A 17657-nucleotide genomic window follows, 5' to 3' on the forward strand; every position below is an offset into this window, starting at 1 on the left:
AAAGGCTTAATTTTTGCATTCCTTGTGTTGTGGCCTAAGTTTTGGATTGGAATGATTTTTAAGAACTCATGGCGAAAATCTGGTGACTCGCCTGATGGAAAGGGTGGATCTGATGTACGTTTATCACATCAAGCGCTTAGCTTGTGGCAAGCAAGCCCATCCAATGCCCACGGGAGTCAGGCTAGCATAGTGCAATGGCAGCTTGTTGAAGATTCCCTTATTGGTTCCATTGGAATTGAATTTTGACTAGTCAAAAGGCTAGTGAAATCTAGGTGTATCTTGGACATGTCCTGAGATCACAGTTCCTATAAAAATTGACCTAGTTGATTGCAAAACAGGCCTTTGTAATTTCCACAGACACCTGCAAAGTGTACTTCTTGAACATGGAAATTAGTAGCAAATGGGAAGGTTCCCATACATCTAAATCAATAACATCAAAAAAGGTTCTGAGCATGGCACTGTACTGAAATTAGAAAAGAAAATATAGGTCAAAGTACTTTAGCTGACGGTATAGTGATCGGAGACATACTATTTTATCCACACAAGGAATGACACTTTTGCAGTTCAAATCATATCTGTGAGGAAGTTCATGAGTACATGGCAAGCTAAAGAATTTGAAGCTCGGTTAAAGGCTAGCTCATTCACGACCGTGAGGTATCTCTCTCTCTCTCTCTCTCAATCTCTCTCAATCTCAATACCGATTTAGGGATTTAGGGATTTAGAGATTTGAATCTCAATACCGATTGTACCCCCACCTTTTCTCATGGATCTTGAAAGGGGCTATTTTGGGGTTTGCCAAACATGATTTGAAATCTAGGATTTTGGGGTTTGCCAAACATGATTTGAAATCTAGGATTTTGGGGTTTGCCAAACATGATTTGGATTGATAATCCTGGATTCCAATTCCTAATTGCCCAAGATCCATGCTGTCAAAAGCGCCACAACTAGAGACTTACAAGTGGGACCCATGTGCTGGTGGTCCAGACTGATGGTTCCCACCATGGGTTGGGTACGCCCAATATCCTCTGCTAGAACAATACTAACCCTTGGATCTTTGACCTGAAAATAGGAGGTTAGCAAAAAATAAAGAAAGAGTCCACATTCATGGGGGGAAAGGGCCAGATGTTGGATTCTTATTGACCTTCCAAATAGCAAAATCTTTGAGAATCCCTTACCCACATTACTGTTCATTAGTTTCACAAGCCCCACTTTTACAAATGCATATCCTCTGCTCAAGGTTCATGTGTGTTAATTCTGATTGATATTAGTTTTTTTTTTTCTTTTTTCTAGTTTATCATGCCTGCCATATTGTGATGGGAATGGTGGACATTTATTAAACACTTGAAATTAAAGAAGTATCCAACTGTCCTATTTCAACAAGCCTCCAGGAGTTAAGAGGGCAGGTTGGTTCAAGCCAATTTCATTTTGGGATAGTGACTTGGTTACAGTGGATTCCACAATGCAGTTGGTTTAATTTGAGTTGATATATGCCATGCACACAATTTTCATGTTTCTGTATATCAGGATTCATACTTTTCCAGAGTATCAAATGACTCCTCATTGCTATTATCATCCTTATTTTCAGCCTTCTTATTTGTTGATTGTTGACATGTCAGGTACTATCCCATCCACCATTGTAAAACACCAATTATTGTTGTGCCCTATTTACACCTCTGGACTTGGACAGCTAAGATGGTGACCATTTACTTTCGTAGTGGACTGATACGCCCCCCTATTGCATAATGATGGTGACCATTTACTTTCTATAGCTGCTGATACAGCTATGAAGTAACCATTTTTCAATACCATTGTGGGATGCCTTTAAACTGGTATTTGATTTCATACATGCACTGTCCAATTGATGAATGGATCTACTTGGTTTTGGCCTGGGGCATCTAAGTGAGGTGCTCACCTGATGGATGGCCTGGATCTCATTCGCATCTAAGATACACTACTCATTTTGACTTTGTCCCTCTAGATTGAGATGTTTCTTAGATACTCCATTATACATGGATTGGAGTTTCCTTTCTTACCATCCTTCATAACAATCAGATGTTTTGTTAGATCATCCACTCAACCTGTCATAGGATCTGTCATACTATTCATAGCACCTATCTGTTCTGTTACCACTTGCATCTGCTGAATCATCTTCCTCCAAAGCTTGTTTTGGTCTTCCCCTTCCATCCTAGGACTAAAAGATGTCCAGTTATGTGTGTGCATTTAATTTTGGAACTAGATGGGGGCAAAGATTTGACTGGAACTAGATGGGGGCAAAGATTTGACTGGAACTAGATGGGCACAGTTGGGTGGTTCCTAGGTTGAGAACTAGGACGGGCTCTAGGACTGGGTCTTGTTTAAAAAGTATGATTGCGACTGTTCATGGGAGCCTGTTTTCTCTTTTTCCTTTCGGAATGACATACCCATATGGATGCATTATCATACCTTGACATGGATGTGGATATGGAGACTGCACAATTTTAAAAATAGCAGCATGTTGCTATAGCCATACCCATGCCATATCCTGTATTCCTACCCATACTGTATAGTTTGGGTACAACTACTCTAGACCTGTACAAGTGTCTAGGTATCATAGCAGTTGCATGTTACATGCATTCTTGTGATGGCATTCACCTGCTTGATTTTTATTTTAAAATTTAATTTAATTTAAATTTTTTTACAAAGGTCGTCTTCTAATTTTTGATGCAGATGGAGATGCAGTTGCTTTACTCCAAGCTTCATGATAAGTATACAGAGTTGAGGTTTGCATGGCTTTTGACACTAGTCTAATTGTACAAGAATGATTAAGAAGTACCTTCTTCTTTTTTCCTTTTTTCCTTTTTTCATTTATTCTCCTAATGGTTTAGGCTCGGCATGCTTAGATGAGAAAGGAATCTAAGATTGAGCAGTATAACCGTGAACAGAAATCAAACTTTATGAATTACGTATCTGGTACTCTTTTTCCTCATCATATTTCTTATCCTTCATTTACTTCATTTAGTTTTATTGCATTTTTTTTTTTATCATGCTTCAAAATTGTCACCAGCACCTATTATGTCAGTCAATATCTCTATTGAACTGTATTATGCTTTTGATAATCTACTTTTCTTTTCCTTTTATATTCTTTTCTTCAGATCCCTACTACATGGACAGCCCCATTTCTTCAAAACCAATCTGCCTTGACTTTTTTGTGGTAGCATATGGCCTCTTCATGAAACAATTTCTTAATATATTGCATGCTTTCTGAACCCACTGTCATGTTAATCTCTTCTTTCTGTATTATTTTCCCAGCTGATTACCCTTAATCGCTCTTCATCTTCGAAAAACAGCATCACAAGTCATGGTTGTGAGTCTTGTGACTGGATTTTTAACTATGGATATTATTTTCAGGACAACAAATAAGGACAAATGTTGAAGCTGTGGAACAATCTACCCAATTGGGATTGCGAACACTGTTTGGCTTGGCATGAATTGAATGTAAAGGTACGGTCAATCTCATATTCAATTTGATAACTGGTAACTTAATTTCACTATTAACTATTGACCATGGAAACCATCTTTTACAGATTAATGCTATAAATGCTGCAACTGAAGCAGTTTGTCTTATTCTAAGCACGGATGAGACAGTGAAAACACAGGTAAAGTCAACTTGTTAAAGATGGTGGTTTTTAAATTTTCTATTTTTATTTTTATAACTTGCCTCAACCTGTCATTGGTGCGTATATAGGTTTCTCTGTTCCAGTTCTTGCATTAGACTTGGTTCTTCTGGTTATTATGTTGCTCGCTCTTGACAAATTGCATTTCTTTGCATGAGCCCGTTGAAGCACAGCACACGCCGTGATTTTGCTTCACATTTGATTTGCATTGTAAGATTTCATGTGTGATTTTTTTGAGCAGATTTTTCGATTAGCATAACTTACTCATCAGTTGTTTTGAAAGTTCATCAAACGATTAGTTTAAGAGGGATTAGCTCATCTTAATAGGTCTAACATCTATTAAAACAAAAACTTAGGAGACATTACCATCATACATTGCTAGGCCTGAACTACAATACACACACACACACACACACACACACACACACACTTTTTAAATTTTCCATCTGCTTTTGGATTTGAGAAAAGAAGGAAATTTAGAAAAAGATAATATATCATTCTGGAATTGGTTGTCTTGCTATTGCTTCCTGCCATCTGTATGAGCTCCTTGAGTTAACTTTCAACCTGATCATTGTAATTGATTATCTTGGTGGGGAGAGTTCCAGTCATATGGTATCTGTCTCACATTTTCTAGCATATGTTGGATACTATTTGTCTGAGTTTTTGGGCATTGTTATGTTACTAGTGATAACATATGCCTCAATGGTTGGTAAGTTACTGTCCATATAGGACATGCATACCATGTCAAATGTGGGTCAAATCAAAGCATTGAAAAAATGGGCCCCAACCATGAAGATTATGTCATTCAAATCAGGTCAGTGCACCATAGGGAAAACAGTGGACTATTTAACTCGTATCTGCTGATGATCCAATTCAACATATTGTCGCTTGATTGTGAGTGAACTCATCTAATTTTTATGCCAGATGATCTTCTTGGCACACCTGTTTTATGGCTTGGATGTTGTACACACTTAACACCTGGCATTTGTGTCAAGGTTGATAGTACCATTCTGTCGATTGTGGGTTTATGTGATCGTTCCTTCTAATTTCTCAATGTTTAAACTAGATTGGGGGCTGAGAGTGGGATGATCTAAGCTTGAATACATTTATATGCAAACCATCAACCACAATAACAATTCAGGTTCACTCTTAATGCATTGCTTTCCAAATAGGTTAAGGATCTTCTAGAGTTATATGCAAAGGAGCATCATATTCTTGTCATGAGTAAACCCCAACAACTAAGAAAGTTGGAAATATTTGTTTCATTCAGGGTACAGTCTGTGTTCTAATTATAGGCTGGTATTTGTTAGAAAAGATTTCACAAATCAGACTGTCAATCGAACTCATGAGGTGGCTGGATTAGTCAATTGCCCTGAAATGGCCTGAAGCAGAGGTCTGTTCACCAGACATTCCAGAAAAATTGCAATTTGGTGAATTTGTTGAAATGGTGAAAAATGTAAAGTAGTGCAGTAGGAAATGCTAAAAAGTTGGAAAAAGTCGATACTTAAAATGTAAAGCAGTGTCGTGAGACTTGATGGGAAGTGGGAAATTTTTGATTTTTTTTTAGTTTATTATTAGAAGCCAAAATATGTGCATTGGTGGGTGAAGCCAACACCAAATATGTGGGAGAAGGCTAATAATCATTATTGCAAACCAAAGTTATCTAATAAATTAGAAGAGCTGCAGACTGTAGTTAACACCTCCCCTAGAAGTGATGACATCGAGCATTTTACATTGAGGTCGAGGGTACAAAATTCACAATTAAAGTTATGGTTTGGTACTGAGGAAATGTGAAATCTAACATCAGTCTAATGAAACAATGGAAGAGGATTTCACTTGCTAGAGGGCTATCTTTCTTCCACACTACGGATTTGTGGATCTATATGTAACTTCTGTCAAGAAAAAAGGCACAAATGAGAGTGAATAAGTAGCAAGTGTAAAAAAAGAGGAATAGTCATTTACAACCATAGCATGGTAAGCTTACCAATCTGCACCATCACTCCACTAACGTGCCAAATGTGTAAGACATCCAAGCCATACACAAGGTGGGCTCTTTCTGTGTTTCCTGGCACAAAATTCAGGCTGGGTTCATACCTTTAGATTAAGATCAGATCACCAACTATTCATTCTGGTGGTGTGGGCCAACTGATCTTCAGGATGGGACCCACCTCTTTGATAGCTTGGGTGTCCTTCACACATTCTATGCAAAGTAGGAATCACAACAGGACATGCTTCATTTGGGTATTCTATGGTTATATATATGATCATTCCTCTCAAAAAAACATATTCAAAGAAGTTTTTATGCGTAAATCAACTAGGATTTCTCATTTTTAACTTTTCATATTAAAATAAAAATAAAAATTGACTAACTAAAAACTCATTGAAAATGGAAATCACATCAGGTGGGTGTATCAGCATATTCCTGCTGAATTGGATTGTTTAGGTAGAAAGTTGGGGTGATCTAATGGCTTGACATCCAAAACACTAGAAATATGGTTTTCTAAGGTTATTTTAACCACAAAACTCGCCAATTGTCTACTATGCTTTAATACTTATTTCCAGTTTTTAAAACATTCAGAAGAAAAAAGCATAGCCATCAATTTTATTGAGTCGAATTATGATTTGAATGCAGGTAGGAGCTACAAGTATGACGGTCCTCCGAAGTTTATGGCAGGCCTATTGGCTCCATGAGCACTGGGGAGGTTCAGATCATGCCCTGGTACAGCTCAGGAAGTCTCTTTTTGTATGATCAGAAAATACAAAAAGTATGTCTTCACTATTTGCAGATTGAAGGAAGCATGTCTTCACTATTGGCAGGCCTATTGGCTCCATGAGCATTGGGGAGGTTCAGAACATACAAAAAGTATGTCTGTCAAGTCGCGTTTGTCAAGTCACACTCTCTGTCATGCGGCGCATTGCCAACCTTGTGGGGAATAAAACTTTAGTTCTGCCCGTGCTTGCATTTAAGGCCATCAATGGAGGATCACAAGTAGGCAATTAGCTGGCAATGCAAGAATGGTTGAAACAAATAATATGTTATGAGAAGTGTTGTTGTGAAAATGACAATCTTTTCGACTGTGTTTCTTTTTTATTTTTATTTTTATTTTATATTTTATAGGAGTTTATGATCCTTCCTGTTGGGGCATCCACTTTCAAATAAAAGTACAATTTTTGTTACCTTCAATTGTTTATATAGGTAGGTTATCATGTGTTCTATGCAGTGTAACATGAACATCTATTTCACTTGTTGACCTCATTCTATTGTTATTATGGTTGCTGCTGTTGCTGAGCTACTACTACCACTACCACAACTGCCACCACTACCATCACTCTGTGAATATGTTTCCATTATGAAACTACCACCTAGTATTTTAGTAGTATGCACAACTTTTTGGCTTGCTATTTTGTACTTTTTTGGGTTCTGTTCCAGTAATGGAATTTCAACTGTTTTTGAGGCAGGCTAGTGTTACTTGAGTTAATCTGATTTTTAACATGGATGATTTCTCAGACAAGAATGTTTCATGCAGTAATTCAAATGGCTACGAGCACCATACAAACCGATGGAGTTGCTAAAGTCCGACTGGGCAACAAGTAGGTCTCCACCATGGGCGATTGATTCTTGGTATGATGGGATCGAGGCATGTACTATGTTCCGTCAACCATTTGTGTGTTGACCATAGTGGAGGTGAGACATAGCGACAACCAAACTCTCTTTGTAATTCCATGTTTCACGTCCAACTTGAAACTATGGGAACTGCTGTTTGGGTTGGCCCCACAAGCTATTTCCTCTTTATTGAATCGAGTTGTTAGCAATTTTGTGAATAGGATTCTTATTAAACAATCGTGTGAATTATTTTTTGAATGACTATCAGGTGTAATAAATAAAATAAAAATAATATTAAATAAAAAATCTGACGATATTTTTTTTACATTTACAGATATTTTAGCGACGGACCAAATCCATCACTAATTTCTGAACGTAGAAAATCAACGACGGATTTGAGGTCCGTCGCTCTCATATTAGCGACGGATCTTATACGTCGCCAATATTTTTAGTGACGACTAATTGGGTGGTTTTTTCCGAATTTCAGCAACGGATGTTATCCGTCGGTAATCTACGATAGCCCTAATTCGTTGCAGATTAAACAACGGATTTTATCCATCGAAAAAGAAAAACGACTTAGTAAACAAAGACGGACCAAGCGACAGACAAAATCCGTCATTTATTTGGTTTTACGATGGATTTGGTCCGTCGCAAATTCACGATTTTGGCATAGTGAATATTTTAATCTACCTTGTTAAGCCATGCAAACTCCAAATTAACAAGTGGATTCTGGCAGATATAAGAATTGGGAGACCTAAACTTACAAGGGAACTTATTTAAAGGTACTGATTTGAATATTTAATTTGTTGAGCTTGAAATGAATTGAGAACTTATTTGCAGTGAACTACCAAGGGTTACATTTGCACAGTTCACAGCAAATAGAGTAACTTTCCTAATTCTGTAAACAATGTTTGTAACATGAAGATTATTGATCATTTGATATTCATAATGTTTAGTTTTGTTGTGGCATATCATTCTTGTTAGAAGTGAATCTACGATTTACTGAACAATTTAGTGAACTTCTTTGGACGGTGGTTTCTTCTATATACATATATATATATATATATATATATATATATATAGAGAGAGAGAGAGAGAGAGAGAGAGAGAGAGAGAGAGAGAGAGACCTCTTTCTCTCTCTCAATGAGGAATAGACTGTGGTCCTTACACATTTCATTATGTTTCTGTGGTCTGAACAATGTAACTTAGGAATTGCCTTTTACCTTCATAGCTCTCTTGTATTAACTGGACCTACATATCTATTGTTTGGGTGTCCACTTAGGCATTGAATGCTACTAGAATATAGTGATCTCAGGTAAAAATTTGTTCGATAGCTGATACTTCTACAGGTTTTATACTATCTTGTTAGGCTAGAACCATTTACTACTGTTTCAGTTCAACTACATGGTGGAAAATTTGAACATCCAGACCGTATGTTTTCAGATATAGGTGCTACTTGGAATGGTGTTCTCGAGAACATGAGTGATGTGAAAGAGTTAGGATATGCATAACCACTAGTACATAAACATCATTGTTGTTAGTTCTATCCTTGATGTCTTGTGCATTGTTCTTAGATGTCTGCACCTGGTCATCAATTGCTTCTATTTATTGACCTTCATTCATAGTTCCATTTGCAAAAGGTGGTTAGTCTTACCTGTTTCTTTGTTTGTCCATAATTAGGTTTTGAGAATTTTTTTTTAAAAAAAGTAAAACAGTGGTCCAGGGAACAAAAAACTACAGATAGATTTTGAAGTTTGGAATGACAACTTACTTAATCCGTTGCATCCAAAAACTACAAATATTTGTCTCGAATATAGAAAATTCAGAAGAGACTCATTATGACTGCAATTTTCTCTAGGATAATTCCTGCATTACATGGCTTCATGATGCTGATATGCTTCAGAAAAGGTGACTGATCAGTTCATTAATTTTGTGTTGGTGATATCAATATGTAAACACATCTTGCACAGTATAGAATAGAAAAGATAACTTCCACCTTTTCCAGAGTCAAGATCCATTATGAAAATACAATTGGATTATAAAACAAATCTCTATACTATAGAGTCATGAAATTAATACTTGAATTGGTAGTTTCCATATTATTATTTAAATGGGAATAATGGGGTGACATGCACAAACCCATTTCTTGAAATTCGAAATGCCCTTATAAATTATTTGTTTCATAGTAAAATTGTCATTATCATGCAACTCTTTTTTCCTTTCTAAAACTCATATAATAAAGAATGATGTTTAATTCCAACCACCTTCAAATGTAATGACTTGAAAGTTCTATTTCTACTTTGTTACATTAGCTAAGAGCCCAAGATTAAAATGCTTCTAAGAATTAGTGAAAGATCTCATGTTAGCGAACTACCGAGAAATCTTTTCCCACTGATATGGCTGGATTAGTTCATCTTTTTTGAGGAATAATGAGCAATATTTTTTTTCTTGGATTTCTTTGAAATGAGTACTGTATCCGAAGCTGAATCTTACATTTTAACTTTGATATAGTTTATTAAAAAAGAAAATGAAGAAGAAAAGATAAGTACCATACTGGATACACATATTAGACATTTTTTATGGGCACAAGACAATGTGGGTATCAAGGAAAAGATTCGATTATGGCTTGGCGGTATTATGCATATACTGTTTATGTAGTTTAATGTATTGTGCATAGATCTGTTTTTGACTCAACAACATGCCCATGTCCAAGTTTCGTATAAAAATGCACAATTCAGGGGCTACAAGTTTCTATAGTGACCTTGATCCAAGGTATTTCGTAATGGTGTATATCAGCCAGCATATTGTGCTAGCTTGTTGGTCGATATAATATGGCTCCTATAATGGCCTTTTTTGGGAAAAAATCTTAAAAATTATTAGTATGTTTCATGACATGTTGCTTTTAGGAGTAGAGATTCAATGCATCTCTTCCATATTTCCATGGCTCCACTTAAAAATACTTTGGACAAGCATTTGCTGCAGTTGGTCATGAGAGAAATCCATTGATAGATTCAAATGCATTCCCACTATTTGTTAAAGATGTGAAATTTATCAAATTCGAACTAGTAAGAAATCCTAACATTTCCATGACGTATGTTTTTCTTTTGTGTTTTACATGATCAAGTTTAGGTGAGATGCAGGAGGGCTTGATGCGCTTGGTGAAGTTGGTCAACACCAAAGCTTAATTATCCATTTTTTTAATTCTTTCGTTTTTACAGAAATTTTTTTCCTGGTTCACCGACTTCCTTTTACCTAAATAGTTCACTATCATCTTGATGAGGTCCCAAAGACTTTGATGTTGTTTCCCATTCCACTTCATGATACTAGTGGCTCAACTCTGCATTATGACCGGCTTAGCATTTCACCTGATGGAAAGATATTGGTAGCAACCTATGGTTCCACATTGCATGTACGCATACATCTTCACTCACCTTTTATCATTCACTGTGCTTTCAAATTGCAGGATGATTTGCAGGCTTTCTAGTCAATAGCATCTCCACCTACAAAGCCAATGAGAGTTGCATGTGTGAGGCTTTCTGGAAGGAGAGGGATGATTGTGATGGATTTGAGAAGTCTGCTTAATTGTTTTTACTTGTTTGCTCCGATGAGTGTATCTGCATCTAAACCTGGGTAAGCTCTACCTCTCTAGATCCTTTTGCTTATACTTTCGTCTTTTTTATTTCTTCCTCATCTTTTGTATAATTTCCTCTCTATGTTGGGACATTTCAAAGGATGTAAAATCAAGGTATTATAGACCTACTAACATGAGAAACTTTTTCATCTCTTGGCGATGGGCATCCTTGCCTTCATTTTATATTTATCATTTGTATAGGAATTATCTTGTCATGCCCCAGACTCGGTAATCGGACTCACAAGGAACCCGATGGCCAGTTCTAGTCGCAACAGCCTCCGTAGTACCCCATTCTCGGCTTCTGAGGCAGGTTTTGATCCTAAGATCCTATAAGGAGGATTTTCATAACAATATAATCATTTCCAATATGAGCATACCCAAGATCACAGCAAGTATATCTGAGAATAATAAGGCACACATCATAAAATCCACTAAGAATTTGAACTTTTACAACTTTCATAAGGTCCATAAGGACATACATAAGATAATAGAAAAGGAGAGAAAAGTCAGCAATACTGGAGTCCTCAAGCTCAACTTTACTCTGAGCTCTGTGGCAACGACACCCGCCTAGGATCATCTGCACGCATCAATCATGCATAAACTTATAGAAGCTTAGAGGGTGGTGAAAGTGTGATAATGGTGCACAAAAAAATAGAAGGAGGTACAGGAAGAGGAACATGCTCAATGACAATATCACTAGCCTTACCGAGGCTTATCATGAATACGATGCAATGAGTATTAGGCGTCATACCAAGGCGATGCATGAAGGGGCTTATACAGCCAATGTTAATGCGATGTAAAGTAATGCCAGTGCTCATATCCAATCCACATATCAAGTACATTTACAATCATAAGAAAATTACCGAGGTCCATTACACTGCTGGATGACTGTTGCTCTACAGACCCCACACAGTCAAACGAACTTAAGAGACCTCACTACCCGCCTATGGACAGCCAATCACTAGCAAGGCCTGATGGTAGCGGACCCATTTACCAGCTGGTCAGACTAAACCTAGCAATGCCTCCTTACCTTAGGTGAGTAAGGCCACACTCCTATCCAACCGACTACACGATAGTGGGAGTCGCGGCCTAATGATATAAGACCCTCGTGCACTCATATATTCCACCCGGTCACGGCATTGGAGCAGATCCTTGGTACCATAGAAGTTTTGAGAATTTCACCCATGGGCATCCTATGCACCTAGTATGCTCAAGTAATATTTTCGGTGTCCACACATACGACCATCCACGAACATCCTTGTGGAGGTAGGACCCTAATGAAATATAGGCAGTATCATCATGAAATGTGATGTCAATGCATGAGTCAAACATACAGATCATGCACAAGCTTCACGCACTCAACGTGCACAAGGAGAGAAACTCCGTCCCTCTATGACCACCATACAATGCAATCAATTCTCACAAACGATGCGTATGGGTCACAACGACGTAAGTGTGCTACTTATAGAATATGTATTCCTCTTTCCCAAGGAGGGACAATGACAAGATATATATAAACAGGTAAGGAGGAATGAAGTTCTCTTGGTGGGGGCCCAACAATTTGGAATGACCCACAAGCTAGGGGAGTCCTAAGGCCTCAAAAGGAAACTTGCCTAACAAGGTCTAAGGTGGGCCTTCAACCACCTATAAGGGCCTTATGGGCCTACCTTAGGGCCACCAAGGAGGACATCTAACCTCAACTGGGTCCCAAAAGGTAGCCTGTTACGTATGCAAAATAAGGTTTAAGGCCCAAGCAATGCGTGGCCTAATGGGTTATACATAAAGCCCAACTCATAGGCAATATGGTGGGCCCTCAAGTAAGATTTTGGCTCAACCATAAAGGTCATAAATCCATATATTGTGGTGGGCTTCATGGGCAGCCCAGTAGTTCATCCTCATGGGCAAATTTCATATTTTACACAAGTGAGTTAGGCCCCACTTTTTGGCCCAAGTACAGGGTCAACTTAGTGGGCGGCCAAGGGCCCAACTACTTGCATATTATAACCCTTAAATCTATCCTCATAAATAGGAGAGTATAGGCCCAAGATCAATGGGCCTATGTAAAAGGATTTAGTCCGTAAGGCCTAAGGAACTAGTCTTTCAATCACATGCAACATTCTATTAAAACTCAACTTGGGTGGGCCTCATATGGGCCTTAATTACACTCAATAATCTATTAAAAAAATGGTAAGATGACTGATTTAAATCCTCCTCAAATCTAGTGGGCCATACTGCCCCAAAACAAACATTTATAGTCAACAATTATTGGGCTCATTGCCAAATTTCAGCCCACCCATTTTCTTAGTTGGTTAGAATCCAACAACAAAAATTATTTTATTGTATATGAAATTTCTGATGGCTCACATACATAATAGTGGGTCCCACCAGATGAGAGGGGGACATACAAACTCATATATCAAGTGGGCTGTGTCGTTGGATTGTAGGTCTAGCAGCAGCCCAAGACAGGGATGCCTCCTGTATAGGCAGCCCTATGGGCCCAGGTATTTAGCCCAAAATCTCATCCAAATGGGCCCCAATTGGAAACCATCGAAGGGGAAGATGATCGAGTCCCCTAAGGACCCCACATGGATGGATGATGGGATATACAACACATCTAGGTGGGCCCACAAAGTAGACTGGACGGCCAGCTAAGGCTGGACGCCCCAGCCTGGGCGTCCCTGCGTGATGGGCCACTCCAGGCCGTACGGTGAGTAGTACAAGGTCCCGATGACTCTGAAATTTTGTAGGGTGATACTTCCATGGGTGGCACACACCCCCACAAAATTTTAGGATTTTTTGGATACTCAAAAGTATTTTAATTTATTTACGGAAAATAGTCTACCCAAAAATTTCTGATCATCCTAGACGTCCCAACGTGGTGGGCCAGTCCGGCCCTTGCCACAGTGTGCATAAGGGTTCATTGGCTCCAAAAATTTATAGGTGGGTCCCACCATGTGTGGGCCACCTCTTTGTAAATTTTCATAATTTTTTGGATACTCAAAACTATTTTAATAAAATTTTGAAATTACAATCTGTCCAGGGTGAAATATTGCTGGAAATATCACTGTCCTGAATTTGGGCCATCCAAATGGGTGGGTTCTGGGCCTCCAAAATTCCTGAAATTTGGACCAAGGTCCCTCATCAATCTTATAATAAGGTAAGACCTTGAAATATAGCCTACCTTCTGAGAAAATATTTTTAAATGTTTTTTTATGGGACTATGCTGCTGGACTGCATAGCAGAAATTTCTGGCAGTCCACTATGTTGGCCTACCCTTTTGGATGCCCAAATAGGGTCCATTGGCCCTGAAATTTTGCAGGTAGGTTTTACCATGGGTGGGACACCTTTTTGAAAAATTTTATAATTTTTGTGAAAGTAAAAGTATTTTATTTAACTCATGCATTTTATGGACAGCAAGGTATTTCTGAAAAATCTGCTGCTGAATTTGTTATTGTCCCCATCTTTGGTACCTCATGGGGTGGGCTTAGGCCTGCCAAACTAAGAAAAAAATAGGTGGATTTGATGCTGCCACGTATGAACAGCAAGTGGAGTCCACTGGAGTGGGCCACTTTCCCCAAAATCAAGGTGTAATAGGTCCATTTTTGACATGCAACCCCGCTGGACTATCCAGAAATTTCTGGACGTCTAGCCCTCTTTGGCCCATCCCATAGGTCTCAATCATAGGATAGAGGGTGTGGGATCCATCCTACATTAAGGTGTGGTCCACAACTCAGAAAAATCCCAAAGAAATCAGGGAGAAAAGCTCCACAAGCTGGCCTAAAACAATGCCCAAAAACTATGCAACAAATGGGCCTGAAATATGGACAGCAACATATGTTGTCCATTTCAGCCCAGAGAAAAATATCCAGATGGATTTATGCCCAAATAATACAAGTGGGGTCCACCTAGATGGACCATAAAAATTTCAGACTCATCACCTTGCAAAGATATCCAAGAAATTCAAGTTTTAAGGGTCATCCAACCCATGCATGTCAGGGTGGGCCGGGACGTCCATCAGGTGGGCCTGGACATCCCCAAAATTCCGGTGGATCTAGGATTTTCTGATCACATTAGTGGGCCACCAACATCAGTAGCAAAAGAGAAAGAAATAAAGAGAGAAAAATAGGGAGAGAGAGAGAGATTACGGCCAAAGGGGAGGGTTCCGATACTATGAACCCTTCACCAACACATCCACATCACACATCTACATAGATCATGCATGCATGTAATCTATACAAATCTAAGAAATTCTGAGGTGGGGATTCCATCCCCACCATGCATCTCAGGTCTAGATGATGCAAATAATCTAGATTCAAAGAGGAAATCCACTATGGTGGGTCCATGGAGAATGGCCCACCATGGAAACGTGCATGCATGTAGTGGGCCTTTGGCCTCACTTCATAGAGCCATGTAGGACCTCCACATTGATTGGTGGGTCCCACATACTCCTAAGTATAATAGAAAAGAGATGTAAAAGGAAAGAATAGAGAAGCTTCAATATGTAACACCCACCTTCAAGATCCACCATCTCCTTCAAGGTACTAGCTCCAAAGCTCCAAGGGTGGTGTTCTAATGGAGGAGATGGTGTGAAGATGGTGGGATTGAGAGAGAGATGGAGGAGAAGTTGCTGGAAAAATGGAGTGGTGGAAGTTTCCACCATGCAAGAAAGGAGAAGGAGAGAAATGAGAGAAGAGAGAGAGGGATGGAAGGGTTCTAACAAAGTGATGATTAGTTTGGGAGAATGGGTAGCTTAGGGAAGAGGGATTTGCTTGGGATAGAAAATCTCATGACTGCTCTCTAGAAAAGAGAAAAAGAAGCCCATGATGAGTTTTGAAAAGAGGAGTAATGATGGCTAGGCTAAGAGTAACTATCATAGAAAAGAGAGCACTAGGTGGGGCCCTCACATGGGGAAACGTGCCCATGGGTCTACGAGGGTCCTACATGCATGATGAATGGCCAAGAATGGTGCGGTTAATATCTCAAGATATACATGTCGGATTCATGCATGAGATGCAGCGTTGGAACCGCGGTGACAATACGAATGAGATGGCATAGGTCTAGGGTCGATCTGAGTTGGGTCTATGTGACCGGACTCAAGGATGTAAAATCAAGGTATTATAGGCCTACTAACATGACACTTTTTCATCTCTTGGAAATGGGCATCCTTGCCTTCATTTTACATTTATCATTTGTATAGGAATTATCTCTTGTTTTAAGTAGCTGACAGTAGAATTATACCTGAGGACTTTCTCATCTTGCAGTACTATAGACAAGGCCCATCTAAGGCTTGCTTCAGCAAAAGCTGTCTTGCGCCTGTCAAAGTACTGGGATAAAAAAAATACCAATTGATGTCTTTTATTTGACTTTAAGATTATCATAGGTTGGATCTTTTCTTTCATGCGAAAGTTTGTTGGAAATGGCTGTTTACTAAGCATTGTATTTATCTTCTTAGAATGAAGATAAAATGTGTTGATTGTTTCGTTGCCTTTTGTAGTCTAAAAGCATATGATGTTTGCTTATCTAGAGATTTTAATATGTTTCACACTAGTAGCAGTTGATTTTATCTTGGCATGTAGGATGTCTACCCACAAGCTAGGAAGTTATTCCTCAACAAAGTACACCAATATATAAAGAAAGGCTTCTAGATGCGAAGTATGCTTGTGGCTTCTTATTCAACATAACTGGATCCCATCCACTTGAGTTTAAAGAGGCAAGCATTTCTTATAATTTATTCTATAGAGCACTCACTTCGCGAAGTTTCTCTATGTTGCATTTCACTGAATGTTGTGTCTTTTCTAGCCTATATGAATGGGGTTGAAGTTTCTTATACTGGCTAATGTATTTCTATCTTTGTCATATTGATTCCACAGGAAAAACATAACGTAACGGAGGTTGTTCAAATGTGTTACCAACTGAAGGCACGACAACTTTCTATGCAACCTGATGTGAACTTGTCCTCTTATCTAGAAACTATGCTCACATATTTGGTCCATGCACTTACACTTCATCCTTCATTTCCTAATGTTGATGAATGCAAGGAAGTTAAAGCATTTGAGTCAATTTACCGGTATCCTTGCTGTTCTCTATTGCATTTGTCTTTTAATTGCTCTAATTGAGGATTTTACATGGAATGGACTCTTGATTGAGTACAAGCCAGTATCCAATTATGTTTAAATTTGTGTTTATATTTCTCAGTTCTATGTATGCAACTTGGAAAAATTGTGCAGACATAGTTGTTGGGTGTTGCATATTTTGAAGTGTCTGAGCCCAATTTTCAATGGCCATTATATATACCAAAATACAAGGGCCACAAATGATTTCAATATTTTAAAGAAGTTACTTTTGAACAAGAAATGGATTCCAAAGTTTAGAGAGCATCTTTGTGTGTTGGAATGATTTTTGCATCTATAATGCTTCTTAGCTCCTTCAGTATATAGCTTTTTACCGATAAAAAATGAATGAACATAAAATTACAAATTGGCAGACAAATTTGCATATATAGTTATGCTTTTGGTATAAAAGACATTGCATTGGTTCCATTTCCATATGATATTCTAGAATATACTTAACAGTAATAGGTGGGAAGGGTGGGTGTATAACGTGGCTCCCATCTGATGTTGCTGCTTTACTTTTCAGCTAAGCAATTACTCTTCACTGGAAGGTGTTCTATACTGCAAGCCTCATTTTGAATAGCTTTTCAAGGAAACTGGCAGTTTTAACAGGAGCTTCCAATCATGTAAGGCTTCTCTCTTGAGTTGTATCAGCTTCT

At 38.5% G+C, this 17657-nt stretch overlaps 1 protein-coding gene and 1 long non-coding RNA gene across 8 annotated transcripts; both read left to right on the forward strand.

Annotated features, from left to right (window-relative positions):
- The first annotated feature begins 614 nt into the window (after positions 1–614).
- Positions 615–7525, forward strand: LOC131248692 (protein root UVB sensitive 5-like). 6 transcript variants are annotated; one of them, XM_058249080.1, is made up of 6 exons: positions 2738–2949; positions 3388–3480; positions 3564–3635; positions 4826–4924; positions 6286–6418; positions 7181–7525. In XM_058249080.1, exons 2-5 carry the CDS (start codon positions 3406–3408, stop codon positions 6400–6402), a joined length of 363 nt encoding a protein of 120 aa, XP_058105063.1. In that variant the 5' UTR covers positions 2738–2949; positions 3388–3405; the 3' UTR covers positions 6403–6418; positions 7181–7525. The 6 variants fall into 6 exon arrangements, 5 of the variants coding, with proteins under 5 accessions (XP_058105064.1, XP_058105063.1, XP_058105065.1 ...); XM_058249081.1 differs by lacking the exons at positions 2738–2949; positions 7181–7525 and adding an exon at positions 615–654 and having other exon boundaries at positions 6286–6529; XR_009172345.1 differs by lacking the exons at positions 4826–4924; positions 7181–7525 and adding an exon at positions 3725–3863 and having other exon boundaries at positions 2732–2949; positions 6286–6529.
- Positions 7526–8862: 1337 nt separating this feature from the next.
- On the forward strand, positions 8863–16950 carry LOC131249991 (uncharacterized). Of its 2 annotated transcripts, none has more exons than XR_009172953.1 (4): positions 8863–10004; positions 10476–10887; positions 16150–16268; positions 16437–16950. It is a non-coding gene; the product is annotated as an uncharacterized LOC131249991 (long non-coding RNA). The 2 variants fall into 2 exon arrangements; XR_009172952.1 differs by having other exon boundaries at positions 16465–16950.
- The last annotated feature ends 707 nt before the right edge of the window (positions 16951–17657 follow it).

This window comes from Magnolia sinica, chromosome 6 (assembly GCF_029962835.1).
Source record: "Magnolia sinica isolate HGM2019 chromosome 6, MsV1, whole genome shotgun sequence".
In the NCBI taxonomy this organism is placed as follows: Eukaryota; Viridiplantae; Streptophyta; class Magnoliopsida; order Magnoliales; family Magnoliaceae; genus Magnolia; species Magnolia sinica.